The sequence below is a fragment of the Diceros bicornis genome, chromosome 36, assembly GCF_020826845.1.
Source record: "Diceros bicornis minor isolate mBicDic1 chromosome 36, mDicBic1.mat.cur, whole genome shotgun sequence".
In the NCBI taxonomy this organism is placed as follows: domain Eukaryota; kingdom Metazoa; phylum Chordata; class Mammalia; order Perissodactyla; family Rhinocerotidae; genus Diceros; species Diceros bicornis.
The window spans coordinates 27,492,241-27,505,266 of NC_080775.1; the positions used below are offsets into that span (position 1 = coordinate 27,492,241).

The following is a 13,026-nucleotide window of genomic DNA, read 5'->3' on the forward strand; positions in this document are numbered from 1 at the left end:
GGAAACTGTAGCTCTTCGGGCGCTCTCAGCCAGTGGGAAACTCCCGCACAGAGGGCTCAGAGGAGCCACAGGGCTACCATCAACATCTGAGCAACCCAGAGAGCGGATAAAGAGGGGCAAACGAGAAGCTTCCCACGTCAGGGACCCAGAGGGCAAAAGAGAGAGCTCCCCCCTCCCCGCAACCCGGAGTCTGCAGCTCGACCAGATCTAGCGGTCTGAGGCAGACCTCAATAAACTGGACTGGACCCGTGGATCGCAGTGGGGAAAAGAAACAAAACAAAACAAAACAAAACTGCGCATCGCAGCAGAAAAACTGGGGCAGAGCGCAGGGGGCTTAGACTACACAGCCCTTTACCACCACACAGTGGCGGCAGGTGGAAGTTGCAACCAGAGACTTCCAGGATGAGGAAAATCAAAACCAACACAGGAACCACAATGCAAAAATATATGAAATCACCAGACCAGAAACAAAATGACAAGCACCCAGAAATCAACCCCGAAGACACAGAAATCCATAAACTAAATGACAGAGATTTCAAAATAGCTATCATAAAAACACTCAACGAAATACGAGACAACACAGACAAACAATTAAATGAGATTAGGAGTTTCTTCACAAAAGAGATTGAAATCATAAAGAAAAACCTATCAGGGCTGATGGAGATGAAGAACACAATGGAGGAGATAAAGGAGAATCTGGAATCTTTAAAGAACAGAGCTGACAATATGGAGGAAAGAATTAGTACTTTAGAGGATAGGAATACAGATATACTCCAGATGGAAGAAGAGAGAGAACTAAGACTAAAAAGAAATGAAGAAAGACTCCGAGAAATATCGGACTCTATTAGAAAATGTAACATAAGAATTATAGGTATTCCTGAGGGAGAGGAGAGGGAAAGAGGAACAGAGAGCCTATTCAAGGAAATAATAGCTGAAAATTTCCCAAATCTGGGGAAGGAGCAGGAAATACCAGTAAGCGAAGCCAACAGGACTCCTATATATATTAACAGACAAAGGCCTTCACCACGACACCTAGTGGTAAGGCTAGCCAGGGTCAACGACAAAGAAACAATATTAAGGGCAGCTAGACAAAAACAAAAAATAACGTACAAAGGAACTCCCATCAGGCTCTCAGCGGATTTCTCAACAGAAACTTTTCAGGCTAGAAGAGACTGGAATGATATATTCAAAATACTAAAAGACAAAAACTTTCAGCCAAGAATACTCTATCCAGCAAAAATATCCTTCAAATATGATGGAGAAATAGTAACTCTCCTAGATAAACAAAAGCTAAGGGAGTTCATGGCCACGAGACCGCCACTACAAGAAATACTCAAGAAGGCCCTCAGGCCTGAAAACAAGAAGAGAAAGGGAACACAAAGCTTGGAGTAAGGAGAAAAGTAGGTAGACAAAATCAGAGAAATAGTAGATCTTTACCGGAATAGGTTAGCAACCACTTAAATACTAAACTCAAAGATCAAAGGAAGAAATTCACCAAAAATAAATTTAACCTCATCACTGTAAACACACAGCCACAACACAAGATAGAATAAGGTATAACAAGAGCAACTTAGAAGGGGAAGAGGAAAGTGACTGAATTGACTTAGTATAAGGAAATAGGAGGCTATCAGATAATGGACTATCTCATACAGAAGATTTTTCACCCAAACCTCAAGGTAACCACTAAACAAATAATCAAATTAAAACCACATATGATAAACAAAGAGAAAACTAGAAGAATCATAAGACAGAACAACCAAACTGAATTGGCAGTCCAAAACAAATGGGACAAGAAACAAAGGAAATGCAAAAGAACCAGAAAATAAGTGACAAAACAGCAACATTCAACCCTCATATTTCAATAATTACCCTAAATGTAAATGGATTGAACTCTCCAATCAAAAGATACAGAGTGGCAGGATGGATTAAAAAGCAAGACCCAACAATATGCTGCCTTCAGGAAACACATCTTAGCACTAAAGACAAGCACAGGCTCAGAGTGAAAGGATGGAAGACAATACTCCAAGCTAATGGCAAACAAAAGAAAGCAGGTGTTGCCATACTCATATCAGACAAAGTAGACTTCAAGATAAAACAGGTTAAGAAAGACAAAGAAGGGAAATATATAATGATAAAAGGGACACTCCATCAAGAAGACATATCACTTATAAATATATATGCACCCAACATAGGAGCACCAATGTACATAAAACAACTATTAACAAACCTAAAAGGAGAAATCAACAACAACACAATAATAGTAGGGGATCTTAACACCCCACTTACAGCAATGGATAGATCATCCAGACAAAAAGTTAATAAAGAAATATTAGACTTAAATGAAAAACTGGACGAGATGGACCTAGTAGACATATACAGAGCACTCCACCCAAAAACAGCTGACTACACATTCTTCTCAAGCGCGCATGGAACATTCTCTAGGATAGACCATATGTTGGGAAACAAAGCAAGCCTCAATAAATTTAAGAAGATTGAAATCATAACAAGCATCTTTTCAGACCATAAGGCTATGAAACTGGAAATGAACCAGGAAAAAAAAACTGGGAAAGTGACAAAAATGTGGAGATTAAACAACATGCTACTGAACAACCAATGGATCATTGATGAAATTAAAGGAGAAATCAAAAACTATCTGGAAACAAACGAAAATGATAACATGCCATATCAAACCATATGGGACGCAGCAAAAGCGGTCCTGAGAGGGAAACTCATAGCGATACAAGCCCACCTTAACAAACAAGAAAAAGCCCTAATAGGCAACCTTAAATTACACCTAACAGAACTAGAAAAAGAAGAACAAACAAAGCCCAAAGCCAGCAGAAGGAGAGAAATAATAAAAATCAGAGCAGAAATAAATGATATTGAGACCAAAAAAACAGTAGAAAGGATTAATGAAACAAAGAGTTGGTTCTTCGAGAAGATAAACAAAATAGACAAACCCTTAGCCAGGCTAACTAAGAAAAAAAGAGAAAAGGCTCAAGTAAATAAAATTAGAAATGAAAGAGGAGAAATTACAACGGATACCATGGAAATACAGAGGATTATAAGAGAATACTATGAGAAATTATATGCCAACAAATTGGACAATCTAGAAGAAATGGATAAATTCTTAGACTTATACAACCTCCCAAAATTGAACCAAGAAGAAATGGAGAATCTGAATAGACCAATCACAAGTAAAGAGATTGAAACAGTAATCAAAAACCTCCCAAAAAATAAAAGTCCAGGACCAGATGGCTTCTCCAGTGAATTTTACCAAACATTCAAAGAAGATTTAATACCCATCCTCCTCAAACTATTCCAAAAAATAGAGGAAGATGGAACACTTCCTGAATCATTCTATGAGGCCAACATCACCCTGATACCGAAACCAGACAAAGACAATACAAAGAAAGAAAATTACAGGCCAATATCGCTGATGAACATTGATGCAAAAATCCTCAACAAAATATTGGCAAACCGAATACAACAATATATTAAAAAGATAATACACCATGATCAAGTGGGATTTATACCAGAGACGCAGGGATGGTTCAACATCCGCAAATCAATCAACGTGATACATCACATCAACAAAACAAAGAATAAAAACCACATGATCATCTCAATAGACGCAGAGAAGGCATTTGACAAGATACAACATCCATTTATGATAAAAACTCTCAATAAAATGGGAATAGAAGGAAAGTACCTCAACATAATAAAGGCCATATATGACAAACCCACAGCTAACATCATACTCAACGGGGAAAGACTGAAAGCCATTCCTCTGAGAACAGGAACGAGGCAGGGCTGCCCACTCTCACCACTCCTGTTCAACATAGTACTGGAGGTTTTGGCCAGAGCAATTAGGCAAGAAAAAGGAATAAAAGGAATCCAAATAGGTAACGAAGAAGTGAAACTCTCACTATTTGCAGATGACATGATTGTATATATAGAAAACCCTAAAGAATCTGTTGGAAAACTGTTAGAAACAATCAACAACTACAGCAAAGTTGCAGGGTACAAAATCAATCTACAAAAATCAGTTGCATTTCTATATGCTAATAATGAACTAACAGAAAGAGAGCTCAAAAAGATAATACCATTTACAATTGCATCAAAAAGAATAAAATACCTAGGAATAAATCTTACCAAGGAGGTGAAGGACCTATACAATGAGAACTACAAGACATTATTGAGGGAAATCTACGATGACATAAAGAAATGGAAAGATATCCCATGCACGTGGATTGGAAGAATAAACATAGTTAAAATGTCTATATTACCTAAAGCAATCTACAGATTCAATGCAATCCCAATCAGAATCCCAATGACATTCTTCACAGAAATAGAAAAAAGAATACTAAAATTTATATGGGGCAACAAAAGACCCCGAATAGCTAAAGAAATCCTAAAGAAAAAGAACAAAGCAGGAGGCATCACAATTCCTGACTTCAAAACATACTACAAAGCAATAGTAATCAAAACAGCATGGTACTGGTACAAAAACAGACACACAGATCAATGGAACAGAATTGAAAGCCCAGAAATAAAACCACACATATACGGACAGCTAATTTTCGACAAAGGTGCTAAGGACATGCAATGGAGAAAGGAAAGTCTCTTCAATAAATGGTGTTGGGAAAACTGGACATCCACATGCAAAAGAATGAAAGTGGACCATGTGCTATCGCCATTCACAAAAATTAACTCAAAATGGATCAAAGACCTGAAGGTGAGACCTGAAACTATAAAACTCATAGAAGAAAATATAGGCAACACACTATTTGACATTGGGTTTAAAGGAATCTTTTCGGATGACATGCCTACCCAGACTAGGGAAACTAAAGAAAAAATAAACAAGTGGGACTTTATCAGACTAAAGAGCTTTTATAAGACAAATGAAATCAGAATCAAGATGAACAAACAACCAACCAGCTGGGAGAGAATATTTGCAAAACATACATCTGACAAGGGGTTGATCTCCATAATATATAAAGAACTCACACAATTGAACAACAAAAAAACAAACAACCCGATCAAAAAATGGGCAAAGGAAATGAACAGACACTTCTCCAAGGAAGATATACAGATGGCCAATAGGCACATGAAAAGATGCTCAACATCACTAATCATCAGGGAAATGCAAATCAAAACAACACTAAGATACCACCTCACGCCCGTTAGAATGGCTATAATCACCAAGACAAAAAACAACAAATGTTGGAGAGGATGTGGAGAAACAGGAACCCTCATACACAGTTGGTGGGAATGCAAATTGGTGCAGCCTCTATGGAAAACGGTATGGAGATTCCTCAAAGAATTAAAAATAGAGATGCCCTATGATCCAGCCATCCCACTACTGGGAATCTATCCAACGCACCTGAAATCAACAATCCAAAGAGGCTTATGCACCCCTATGTTCATTGCAGCATTATTCACCATAGCCAAGAAGTGGAAGCAACCTAAGTGTCCCTCGACTGACGATTGGATTAAGAAAATGTGGTATATATATACAATGGAATACTACTCAGCCATAAAAAAAGACAAAATCGTCCCATTTGCAACAACATGGATGGGCCTGGAGCGTATTATGTTAAGTGAAATAAGCCAGAAAGAGAAAGACAAACACTGTATGATCTCACTCATATGTGGAATATAAACCAACACATGGACAGAGAAAACTGGACTGTGGTTACCCGGGAAGTGGGGGTGGGGGGTGGGCACAAGGGGTGAAGGGAGTCATATATGGGGTGATGGACAAACAAAAATGTACAACCCAAAATTTCACAATGTTAGAAACCATTAAAATATCAATAAAAAAAAAAAAATTAAAACTGATAAATTTGAAATACTTGATTTATTTAAAAATCAGTCATAAACCTAGTACATGTTAACATATGAAATATATTTCTATGAAAAATAACTTTCTAAAACGAAAAAATCAAACATCTCTTTAAAGCCTGACTTAATAGAAGATACTTACTTTTTCATATCTGCTCTACATTCAGTCTTTTGTGATATCAAATTTCCTGTAGAGCCTCTGGGAAAACCCCACTGTGTTCTTGGGATAGAATGAGGAGGAAAAAGACAGAATCGTCTTAGTATTATGAAAATAGTTTTGATCTTGTGAAATGATCTCAGAATCCTTCAGGGGTTCCTGGAGGACACTTGGAGAGCTGCTGCCTTGCAGCATGTGTTGGCAACTACATCAAGCCTAATTTAGAAAACTTGAAATGTTTGCAGGCCTTTTTTTTTTAAATTTTATTTATTTTTCCCCCAAAGCCCCGGTAGATAGTTGTATGTCATAGCTGCACATCCTTCTAGTTGCTGTATGTGGGACGCAGCCTCAGCATGGCCGGAGAAGCGGTGCATTGGTGCGCGCCTGGGATCCGAACCCGGGCCGCCGGTAGCGGAGCGTGCACCCTTAACCGCTAAGCCCCGGGGCCAGCCCATGCAGGCCTTTTCTTTATTTAGTTCTTAATTTTAGCTATTCTTTTTTTAAAATCAAGAAATTAAACACCTGAGGATCTAATGTATAGTATGGTGACAATGATTGATAACACTGTGTTATATAGTTGAAATTTGCTAATAGAGTAGAACTTACATGTTCTCACCAAAAAAAAAAAGGTATGTGAGATAATGGATGTGTTGATTACCTAGATCGGCAGAATCCTTTCACAATGTACATGTGTGTCATATCATCACTATGTATGCTTTAAATATTTTATTTGTCAATTATACCTCAATAAAACTGAAAAAAAAAAAAACAATAAAAAAAGAAATTTAACACTTGCTGTTACACATCAATATTTTAAAAGTTACCCCATTACTTTTTTTTGTTTTCCTTAACCTTTTTTGAGGATGGAAGTGGGGTGGAGAAGATAAACTAAAGTTACTGGTATGTGATTGTAATGTTGTACCCTGGGACACATTTTGTTAAAGTGAACATTAACTTGTACTGACCTAGGATTTGATAAGCAAAATCATGCAGTGTCATAGACTTCTTCAAGCTTCTGGTGTGTGAACTTTTAACTGTCCTGAAGGTTGTGCCAGAATGTAAATTAAATGTTGTTAAATACACTGTTTAGTTGAGCTGAATTTCTTTTTCTTAAAGCAAGACTTTTTGGTGAGGGAAGCACTGTGTTTATACATATTCTGATGCAAGCTCCTTACCTCCAGGACAGGAAACAGTTCTCAAACCCATCACTTTGAAGAGCACTGGTCTAGACCACTCTGCTCTACTCTTGGTGTCTTCTGTCTACCTGCCTCAAATCTTGTTCTCTGTCTTCAGACCTACCCAGTAATCCCATATAACCACTTGCCAAGTAAACCAAATCTTCCAGATACATCCACAGAAGATCTCAGTTTGCATAACAGTTTAGGTATAGGGAGTGGTGGGTGGTAGAGAACTTTTTGAATTTGGTCTTCTCTGAATGGGTTCCTGCAGCTTGGTGTAGCCTGCTTTCAGAAGTTAGTGGGATTGAGAATTAACTCTCGGTTGATTTTAGAGGTTTGGAGGCACAGGGCTGATTTCCAATAGCTTCATTATTTTGGGACATAAACCCGAGAGCATACAACATATGGCCCAATCTACAGTATTTCTTCAACTACCCTCAGAATTATTACAGCCTTTCCAGAATTGGTGTTGATTTAGTGAATTAAATAATGGACATCGGGAAACCTGAGTTTTGATCCTTTCTTCTACCACTAACTAGTTTTGTGACCTGTGGACAAATCGTAATTTCTCTCAGCTCATTTTCTACTTGGTAAAATTATAACTGAGTAGGCAGAACATAAGAGTTCTTTTCCTCAAGCTTTTTTTTAAATAGATATACGCTGTGGTGAACCCAGAAGAAGGATAGAGTACCAGAGTATAACATTGTTTCATTTTAATCTCAAAGCTCCTTTGAAAAAATAGTTCATCTAGAAGTATACTTGGGATTCAATCAGATTTGCTGGGGCCAGTGCAGGCACTTCAGTGTTACCTTTTTTGAAATCAGTTCCATGAAAACTGGGCCTTTCAGATTTTTCTAATCTTATTATAATCTTACGGTGCCTATAAAATACCTTCAAGAGACTGTATCTGAGAACTTTCGAAAGACAGACCAGTTTTAGTTAAGGGAAAATGAGTGATGCTGCTGATCCTATATATTACGTGAGGCAAGGTTTAGTTAATACTTGACCCGTCTCATGGATTTTGAAGGTGAAACAAATTTATAGTTTCTAATTAGCTTTGTGTTTACATTTAAAAATTTTTTTGTGCTTTTTCCCCACCAAGTAACAGTCAGTGCAAGCAGGTGGTTCTCTGTTACACTATATATGATTACTATTGTGCCTTAGTTTGGAACTGATGTGCTCTCATGCCATCAAGTCAGTCAGTTGAGAGTGGGTTCCCTAACATCCCTCCCCATGTGACTGGATTTCAGCAATTAAAATTATGATAACAGGGAACTTTTGTAATGCTTTTCTAAAATCAAGGTATTAATTTTGCATTTTTCTTCCTTTGCCTAATAAACTAATATTTATTACTCTGTTTAATTTGATATTTTATTGGGTTTTCCATTGTTGTCTTTAAAAATTTTCGTAGACTAAGGTCTTCTAAGAGATATATGCAGATAATTACATTCTAGTTGAGGGCATCTTCATCTCAAGTCTTCTCCCATATGTATGCTTTGAAAACCATTGATAGTCTTGATATTTTATATCAAGTGATTAGATAGTCTTTAACATTTTCTAATTTTTAAAAATGTGTTTTTAAGCCTTATGATTCTGCAGATGACTGGTCTGAGCATATTAGCTCTTCTGGGAAAAAATACTACTACAATTGTCGAACGGAAGTTTCACAATGGGAAAAACCAAAAGAGTGGCTTGAAAGGTATTTGCTCTTAATATAATTGAATAATATTTCTCATTCTTGACTCTATAGGTTAACATCTTAGAACATTAAAACATTCTAAGTTTAGGTTTCTTATAGTGATACTCATCACTTCCCTTTTTAATTGCAGTGGTTGGCCCATTGTCTGTGTTTTCCATAATTTCTCTTTACCTTAAAAAAAAAAAAACACACAGGACAGGTAAGAAACTGTCCACAAGGGCCTTGTGAACTGTTTGTATATTTAATTTAAAAATTTATATTAATCTACATTTATGCATCTCCCTTAAAATTTATCATAGAAATCTTTATATTTCTTGTAGGACAATAATATGTTTCCATTATATATGTAGAATTAATATTGCAGGGTTTTGGTTGTAGGGTTAATGGCATATAAATAATTGATACAATATTGCCATCAGTGAGAAACATTAATGTTCTATTTGCTACATCCCATCTCCCACACCAGTTAAATGATGTGGCCATGTTCAGTTCTTTTGAGCATTTGGCCAGAAGTGTTATATGTAGACTCATTGTACCTGATGTAATTTTTATGGGTTTATCTAATTTTGATTTTTAGAGAACAGAGGCAAAAAGAAGCAAACAAGATGGCAGTTAATAGCTTCCCAAAAGATAGGGATTACAGAAGAGAGGTGATGCAAGCAACAGCTACTAGTGGGTTTGCCAGTGGAAGTAAGTATTTAATTTTTTTCTGTGAAACACTATAATGTTTGATTCATTCCTGTAGTTCCTTTGCTTTACAAATCTATATGCATATCCATTTACATGTGTAAACTAAAATAAATAGAAACATAAGGGTTTCTTTTATGTTGGATCTGTCCCCCCAACCTCCACTATTTTCGTTCCTAAAATGGGAAAGGGTGCACAATGAAATAGTACACATATGTATTCATCACTACCCATAATGGCTATAATACAGTTGAGTTGGTAAAAAATAAAATTTCATGTTGTGGATTGACTTCTTTTTAAAACAGGAGCTTCCCCCCACCCTGAATTGTGTCCTATTAAACTGGACACTGAAATCCCTTCGAAAACTCCCTGAGTGCTAATCTAATAATTGAATAATAGCCACACACAGATAGTGACATCAAAGTACTTATTGGCGTTATGTGTTATCAGTGAGAAACTTGTTTATCCTTATATTTGAAAACTGATTTCATCATGATCATAGACCTGTGTGACATCTCCATACTGTGTGCTCACCTTAATGTTCTTCTAAGGCTAGATTTTGTCCATGTGGGACAATATGGGTAAGATACATTTGTCTTTTAATTCAAATTATATTTGAATTTGAAGCTTTTACTAAACATATTCTATTCCTAGTGGCTTCCTTTGCTGAGAATAAAATTTAAATGCCACATAGAGCTCTTAGGCACGTTGTCAAATTTTGAAATTTTAAGATGTGTTCTGTGAATTCTTAGACTTAAGCATTTGAATTCTCCTCTAACTCAAAACAAAAAAGTAGAGGATGTATTTGGTCTCAGCAGAAAATATTGATTTATATTGGTAAAATTGTACTTAATTCTCAGAAGACAAAATCATTTAAAATACTGAAGTTAGGAAATTAAGAATATTGTATCTTAAGACTGAAGGCTTGGGTTCTAGTCCCATTTTACTTAATGTCTTAAGTAACTGACTTTTGGCAGACAGTTAAAAATGAGATAAAAGTTTTACTTTCCAAGGGAAAAAAAAAAAAAGCACACAGCTTGTGGGCCTCCTGAACAAATTGGGGGAGGAGTATCGAGGAAGAGTAGCAAATGGGTGTGAGGACAAGTTTTTTTGTTGTTGGGCCAGGTCTTTCTACTTCCTGGCTGATAGTTCCCAGAGAGGGAAAAGATCAGAGCCTTGTATGTCTGCCGTGTTCTTTCCAAAATAACCTATCATTTAAGTCATTTTTCCCTTGGGGTAGAGTGAATGAAGAGGAGTAATTAGAAATTTGATAGAAATATTGATGGGAGTAAAAATATTACTTTTGTCTTTTTAATAAGCCATCTTTAAAGAAATAAAACCAGAGTTGTGTTTTTAAATTATCTGTGTGCATCTTTTTCAAACAATGAAATTGGGGGTTTTTTTTGGTTTGTTTTTTTCTTTATGATTTCAAAAGCAAGGACTATTTGTTATTAAAAAGGTAAAGAGAGGGAAAAATTTTAATCTCATGACCCAGTAACATTTGGGGACATATACTTTTTTCTGTCTGCATATAAATGTATAAAAATTACATATGTATGTGTTTTATGCCAAAAATGAGATATGTTACTGTTTTTAACCTTTTCTTTTGTTCAATAATATTTCAAGGATATGTTTCCGTGTCAGTTTATAATTCTACATTTGTTACCTTGACTGCATGGTATTTCATTTTTTGGATGTGCCCTCATTTATAAATAATCCTCGATGCTTAGGTGGTTTTTAGCCTTTTCCTATTATAAACAATGCTATGATTCCTGTTTTTGCCCACTTATCTGATTACTTCCTTAGCTAAATTTCTAGAAGTGCAAATGATGAGTCAATGCATCTGTGATTGTGTTGAAATGTAGTCATGTATCACACTTTTTGAGTTTTAAATCATGTTTGAGCAAGTACTTGAGCTGTATTGCTTTTTCTTTTTTAATTGGTCAGCTGAGCTATACTTGGTGTGGTAGTAATACAGTCACTAAGCCATTTAAGTGCTTAACTTTGTCTATTCAAAAAATAGGCACAGTTGGCAGAGTTTTCCCATATGTTTAGTATATTGGTGTTCATATAGGGTAAAGCTTAAAGCTTTGTAATTCCTAACTGCTAATAAAAGGAGAGAGAGAGAGAGAGAGAGAGAGAGTGTGTGTGTGTGTGTGTGTGTGTGTGTGTGTGTAGGGGATGCAGGAGGATTGGGAATATTTTATATGTAAAGAGATAAAGGTAGAAAAATAGATTTTAGAAAGACAGCCAAAATGACAACCAAAAACGTGTCTAGACATTTGCTAAATGTCCTTGTGGGGGGTGTGCAGACAGAGTCACTGCTTTAACTATGTTCTGTCTAGAGTTGCCAAGTAATAGAAAGTTGTTGCAGCTGTAACTTTCTCAGTTCCTCTAATGCAGCTGCTGTTTTTTTTTTCTCCAAAGCTTACAAATGTTAGAAGTAGTATCATCTTTCATTTTCATGGGAGTACATTTGCTTGATACATTTTGGCTGTAGTCAATACAGAACTGAAGGGGAGTTTTCTTGGTCAAGGAAATAAAAGTTCTAGGTAATCAAGTGACAGGATTGGTGGGAATTAGGCATGGTATTATTTCTATTTGACTTAAAAGTGTCTATTGTAGTATTCTTAAGTTTTATGCGCATGCAACTTGATAGTTTACTGATATCATGCAACAGGTGTTTGTATTCTGCTATGATAGCTCAGTCTATTTGTTCATTTTTCTGATGATATATGTGTAATTTATAACACTGAAGTTCATTTATTAAGTCATTAAGTCTAAAGACCTTGTGTTTTGATGTGAGTGAAGTTTTTTGGCAGTATCCAGTACCTTTTGTTTTGGTGTAACATGTAGGAGTTGTGCACTGACAACTTGAAAACTGACTTGTAGTTTAAGCATACTTCCTCCTTTGTGCTGTCCTGGTCTCTAGACTTGGAGGAACCATGAGTTGGAAAAAACAACACAATATTCAACAGGGAGGGCATCCTTTGGTAATATCATTACATACCATGTACTTGAATCCTAAGATGTTTCTCCACTTAAAAGTTGCTCTAATTCTTTAGTTACTGATTAGACTATTGTAATTTAGGCTAGAGATTTTTTGATAAATATAAATTTTGTTACCACGAGTGTTGAAATTTTTCTTCTTTTGTAATTTTTTTGTGTAAGCAAAAGTACTTATTTCTCAGTTTAAAATATTTTTGTGGCTTTAATTTGGAAGAGGACCTCTTTTTAATACAACTGATAATAGCAAGTAGATTTTTCTGACTGTGCTGCAGATTGTAGGACTTCTCTTTTCAGATAACATAACTTGATTTTATAATGATGATGTTTGTTAGCATTATTTAAAACGTGAATTGAGTTACTTATTGAATGCACAGTTCTTCATAAACTCAGCTATCCCAAAATGAGTTCATTTAAGCCCTAGCACAACCTACTTTAGAACCCACTAATTA

At 36.0% G+C, this 13,026-nt stretch overlaps 1 protein-coding gene across 7 annotated transcripts in view; it reads left to right on the forward strand.

Moving 5' to 3' along the window:
* Window positions 1-13,026, forward strand: part of WAC (WW domain containing adaptor with coiled-coil) — an 85,962-nt gene that overhangs the window by 48,898 nt on the left and 24,038 nt on the right. For all 7 annotated transcript variants that reach the window (XM_058532701.1, XM_058532700.1, XM_058532705.1 and 4 more), the window contains exons 5-6: window positions 8,766-8,881; window positions 9,459-9,571. In XM_058532701.1, coding sequence (XP_058388684.1) covers window positions 8,766-8,881; window positions 9,459-9,571 — 229 coding nt within the window. The remainder of the gene's footprint in view (window positions 1-8,765; window positions 8,882-9,458; window positions 9,572-13,026) is intronic.